Genomic DNA, 5,811 nt, shown 5'->3' with positions numbered 1-5,811 from the left:
GGCAGGGCAGGGCAGGGCAGCTCTGTATTTGGGGGAAGGGAAGTTTAACCACTTGTCCCTGGCCCAAGACCCTAGGCGGGGTTTGCCTTCCTGTCTCCCCCCTGCCCCCTCCAACTCTTCCCTGCTGGAGCAGACAGCACAGCTCAGCCCAGGGCTGGAAAACATGCTGGGATGCTTGGGGACTGTGTTTAAGCTGAACCAGGAAAGGGTCTGGGACAGAAGTTTCAGAAACTGGTTTGACCCAAATCAGTTAAGGCTGATACTACATTCAACCAGGTTTATCTTAACCCAGTTTCAGCCATTTTGAAGCTGGTTTATGTGCACTGAACTTCTGTTCTGTTACAAGTTTAAACCAGTTTGTGATAACTTGAACCAGTCTGTGTAACTTCTATCCCTAGCCCATATGCATTAATACAACCTCAGTGAAACTAAGGAAGAATTTGTTCCTTGAGCTTCCTTATTAGAAATCTGACCCCATTTCTTTGAGTGGGGTTAATTTATTCTCTTTTGATTATCACCTCCTTACAGCTGCAACAACAAAAAAAACCAGCCTATCACTACACTTTCAGATCTTTGTACCTGGGGGGAACTTACGCTTTGCTTAGGCTTCAGAGTGGAATGTTAATGAGACGGAGCCATAACGAAGCACAATTTGAGGAAATCCTAAGGCAAATGTACATATTATGGGAGAATGCTGAACAGTGGCAAATACTGTTTTTAGCATTCCCTATTTTAGGCTAGATCCTCAACTGTTGTTAGTATGCAGAGGGCTGCAATTGTGTGTGTGTGTGTTCAATAATTAGATGATCAGTAAAGAAGTACTGCTGCTTAGTCGACCAAAGTGCCCTTGTGGGAGCATGCTCTGTTTTGGCCACAAGTTTTTAATTGCAGTATAGCTAAGCAAACATAACCCTGTGGCACTTGCATGCAGAAAAATGTTTTCCATTCTAAAGGAGGCTGTTGTTCACCTCTCTGAACCCTCTCCCTGTTTGAATGGAGATTTAAAATAGGACATATGGTAATACCATTTTACTTGGAATCTTTCCTAAAATGTATCACAAATATTACCTAATTTGCAAATTCAATACAGACTTTTCTTTAAAAAAAGAAAAAGCGGAGAGCTAAACTCCTAATGACTGCTTGCTCAAAGCAAACATTTTTCAAGCAATGAACAGTCAAGTGTCTTCAGATTTTTAGGAAGAAGTACTTGCAGTTAACGTGGAGGTTTTAGAAAGTAAAAGTTTGATTTAAAGAGGAGTGACACAAAGCAGCCATTGAGAAACAGCTTATAAACTGCAGTGTTTGTCAACGATGCAGGAAATATTTATATATATACTAATTGGGGTCAAAGTGTGAATTCTTTAAACTAGCAACAGATCCCAGACTTCAAGTACTGTGAACATGCTCTTACGCTCAGTAGAGCATGAGCTTTGCATTGGAAAATGAATTGTTCCTATTCCACGTTAAGAAACAGCCCTAGAGTTTTTCTGAAGGCCTCCTTGAGAAGGTGTTCAGTAACCCCTAGTCCTGGCACACTGAGCAGTGATTTAACTGTTCTGACTTGCAGCACAGACAACATTTAAAAATTAGGAAAAGAGGAAGTTATTTTTAGTGGAGCCAGCAGAAAACAACGTGCCCTTGTCAAATGGCTGGTGTCAGTTTAACATCCATCTTTTATGTTTTCCTTTTGGCTTAGGAGCTCAGTGATCAAGCAGGCTCAGAGTTTGAAAACTCTGAAGTAAGATGGGTCATTACTGTGCCTGCTATATGGAAGCAGCCTGCAAAGCAGTTTATGAGACAAGCTGCATACAAGGTAAGTCTGGAGGATAAGAAATGCCCCCTGTCAGTCCTTACAAATTATGCTAATCTTGTTCTGCTACCATTAGCCAAGGAATATATTCTGTTTTGCAAACAGGCCAGGGAAAAATTATTTGGATTGGCTTAAAACACTGAATTAGAGGTCTGTGTACATGCAGCTTGTGTCAAAACAGGCATGTTCACCCTACTAGATGCCTTATCTGTCCATATTTTTTTTTTATAATGTTCATCTCTGGCATCTTAAACTGAATAGAATAAGAAAAAAGAAAGCAGGAATACTTCTCCTGTGTCCGTTTTCCAACAGTAGAAATGATTATGAGCCAGGCAGCATGGTTATAAAAAATAAATTAAAAACTAATTTAATGAGAGACAGATTATATGCATTAAAAAAAAACCAGCCTGAAATCCTGTGAATATACACACAATGTACTGAGCTTGTATCTGTCCTTTGTTTTAGACCTGCTGTATGTCTTTGATGTTTGATGTACACTACCGTTCTTTTCACTGGGATGTTCATTTTGTTTAATATTTTTTTTTTTGCCCCAGAAAGTTCTTGACCCACTGCCAACAGATGCACAATTTGTAGACTTTGAGGGGTACTCAGATAATCCGCATCTTGTTACTTGGTGGCATCCAGATTTTTCTAACGGTTTTTCTACCCATCTCTAATGTTGAGCAACATTTTTCTTAACAGTCTTTATTGTGGGACTGCTAATGATAGTGCCAGAAGCAAAACACACATAAAGTTCTGATGGAAGCACACGGTTGTAGGTAAATCTGAAATACTAGAGACCCATTCGTTATCTTGGTGTGGTGTTGTCTGCCTGCCGTCTGTGTGCATGCGTGCTCGTCAAATGGAAGCTGCTTAAGGGATAGCACAGAGTAAGATTGCTCTCTTGACATCTCCTGTGTGTGGCACAATTGAACGTTGTTGGATAGTGTCCGTGTCCGTGGTATTGTCTGTGGCTGTGTTTATCAGGAAACTTGATAAAAAGGGAGGACTGCTAAGGCTTTTAAATGAGGATGTGTATTCAGCTGATGGAAAATGAAAGGAAATGCATAAGTAATTGAATGCTTACTTGCAAGAGGCATTTGATTTTTAAAATATTGGGGAGGGAGTAATAAAAGAAGAAAAATGATTTTTCTGGCTTGCAATTGCCATGTGATCGTGTGTATTCTAGGTCCCATATCCACCCTGGTAAGCAAATGGATATGCACAAATGGATTAAAAAATTGAGCCTTTTCTACTAACTTTCAGAATGTGCAAACATTTTAAAAACATGGGTATGCTTCTGCAAGGGTAGTACTGGAGTTGAAGCAGAAGCTGGAAAAGGGAGACTACAGATCAGTCAGAGCAATAGTCTGAAGTTGCAGCAAGGGAAGTGTGGGTTGGATATTATGAAAAACTTTCTCACTAGGAGGGTAGTAAAGCACTGGAACAGTTATCCAGAGAAATGGTGGCATCTCCATCCTTGGAGGTTTTTAAGACCAGGCCAGACAAAGGCTTGACTGGAATGATCTAGTTGGGGTTGGTCCTGCTTTGAGCAGGGGGTTGGAGTAGATGCCTGAGGTCCGTTCCCACCCTAATTTTCTATGATTCTAGGATAATAGTTAGTTTAAGGTGATGTGATGGTGGCTCACTTCAGTGAGCACTAAGGAGAAATCTGTCTGTGGGGGTTGGGGGCAAGTGGAAAAAGTAAGAATAATTTGAGTGAAGTATAATGATATTCAGCCATCGATTCAGACTATGTAATCTGTCTGATAAAGTAATGAGAGAGAATTTACAGTCTGTGGTGACAGGGCTCTTCTGCCCACTTTAGGTGGGTGTCCAGGCAGAAGCTAAATATCCCATGGAAGTATTTGAACTAAGCAGCGAAAAATTACAGCTCTGCCTCTCTCCTCCAAACACGTCTTGTACTGTTCAAACTGAAGTTTCAACCTGGCTCTCTGACATCTCCTCCTGGGTTGTTTAGTTGTCAGCTCATGCACAGTATAGCTTTAATGGAGTTTTCAGTCCTCCTTCCATTCCCTCCCACCTCCAAGCCCTCCATACTGCAATGTGTCTTAACCAGTTTGGAAAGCAACGCTACCCTGTGTATTACTCAAACCCATAACTTGGGCATTATCTTTGGCGTGTAACTTTTTCTAAATCGCCGCATCAGGTCTAGGTTTACGTTTTGCCAGTTCTTCATAATGTGTCTCTGGTGGTCTTTCCCATCCATCTACCCAGCAAAATGTCCCATCCAGGCTCTCAGTTGCATTTTGCATCTCGGTTCCAACAGCTGCCTTTTTTCCTGGCCTTGGCAAGTGCAGTCCTGCTCCATTTGTGTCCATCCACAACGTCGCACCTGAAATCAATAAGTTTGCTGTTAACTTCAATGAGAGCAAGGCTAGATTTGAAGTGTGGGAGTAACATGAAGTAAGCTTTCTCAGTGCCCTTGTCAGTCTTATGCTGTTTATATTAGGAGGAAAAAGAAGAGAGCTGTTGTTATGCTACAGTAAAAGTATCCCGGTGAAAAGATGAAAAGTATCCAAACCATTTAACGACTCTTACACTACATTTCTAGCGACATGTAGTTAAGTGTGAAATCATTTGCTGCTGTACCGTACTGCTATGAGTGGCATTTTCTGTAACCTCTTACTGTGACCCTCTCATTCAAATAAACTTTGGGTGCAATAGCTAAATTTCTCAGGAAAACAGAGATTTAATAATCCTGGTGGGATGTTTCTTTTTAGGAGTGGTATTCTTGCAGCTCACGTTACACTATGAATTCTTTAAGCCTCAGTATAATGCAAAGTGGGATCCGCAGGCTGGAATTTCTTTGACATGCCAACAGAAATAAGGGGTAGGGAAGGGGTTGGGATGTGACAAGGGTATGTGAATGTCAAGGCTGTAAAGTAAGAAAGTTGAGCTTAGCCTGCCAAACATGCTCAGTGCTGAGGAAAGTGAGAGGAGGAGGAAGCCTGTTTTCATAACCTTATTAAATATATCTTAAAGACTTAGAAATGTCAGTTAACTGACTGACTACTTAGAGATATTGTAAGAATTGTTTCTAGATGTGTTTTGTCAATTTAGATACTGTATATGCAAAGCTCTGTCTACAGTTGTAATTTTTGGAGACAAACAACAGACAAGATCTGAGTTTGCATTTGTGAATAATATCATATACATCCACAGGGAGGTAGGCCTGATTAAAATGATTGAGCACTGGGTCAGAAATTAAAAAAAAAAAAAATTTTTTTTTTAAATTTAGCTCCTTCACTGACATTATGGTCAGGTGTGCCTCAGTTCTTCCACCTGTTGAATAGGAATAATAACCTTTATCTAACAGATTGTAAAGCACTGCATGGTTTGTTAGCTGCGCCTGTCCATATAGATTGTAGAGCCTTGTTAGCTTATAGGGTTGTGATCCATAGCGCGCACAAAAATGCAGGTTTGTGAAACAACCGGTTATACAGCTGCAGCAAATGGCTGCATGGGACCACTGAGGTGCTCCAGCTGTGTAAAAGGTTTTATTTTAAAGGGTGTTGCTTCTCTGCATGAGATTGCTGATGAGGCTTAGCTCAGTGGAGAAGCTGACCCCTTTGTAGTAAAAGCTGCAGCAAACCTCTCCACAGATCATCCTTGATTTAGCAACCCACTATAGAGTGAGTGGGTGGTGAACTACCCAGGGACAAGTGATCTGGATTTCACTGAAATAAGTTTGGGGGGAGCGGGAATGGATGTTTGGATTTCCACTATCAATAAATAGATTTTAAAAAGGAGTGGTTTTCAGATTCAGTGAGACACACTGGTATAGATGGGACCATTTGGTAAGTGAGCTGTTTTGCAACTCTCTGGAGGGAGATTTCAACACTTACCCTCTGTGATTAAAATAGTGCAGTATGCCATTATTCTCTGTCTTGTCTCAGACATGCACATCTGTTCTATTGTCACACATTTTCCACCAGAAATGAAGCCTACATTTTGGAAGGCACAGAATTTTTTTTTTT

General features: G+C 40.8%; 1 protein-coding gene across 2 annotated transcripts in view; it reads left to right on the top strand.

The window, feature by feature from the left end:
- The window catches only part of HSPA12A (heat shock protein family A (Hsp70) member 12A), a 97,534-nt gene that overhangs the window by 46,222 nt on the left and 45,501 nt on the right, over positions 1-5,811 (top strand). For both annotated transcript variants that reach the window (XM_019502890.1, XM_019502889.1), the window contains exon 6: positions 1,697-1,813. In XM_019502890.1, coding sequence (XP_019358435.1) covers positions 1,697-1,813 — 117 coding nt within the window. The remainder of the gene's footprint in view (positions 1-1,696; positions 1,814-5,811) is intronic.

This window comes from Gavialis gangeticus, unplaced genomic scaffold (genome assembly GCF_001723915.1).
Source record: "Gavialis gangeticus isolate Ggan-Ray unplaced genomic scaffold, GavGan_comp1, whole genome shotgun sequence".
In the NCBI taxonomy this organism is placed as follows: Eukaryota; Metazoa; Chordata; order Crocodylia; family Gavialidae; genus Gavialis; species Gavialis gangeticus.
The sequence above is the reverse complement of the archived record's forward strand: the minus strand, read 5'-3'. Positions and strand labels throughout refer to the sequence as shown.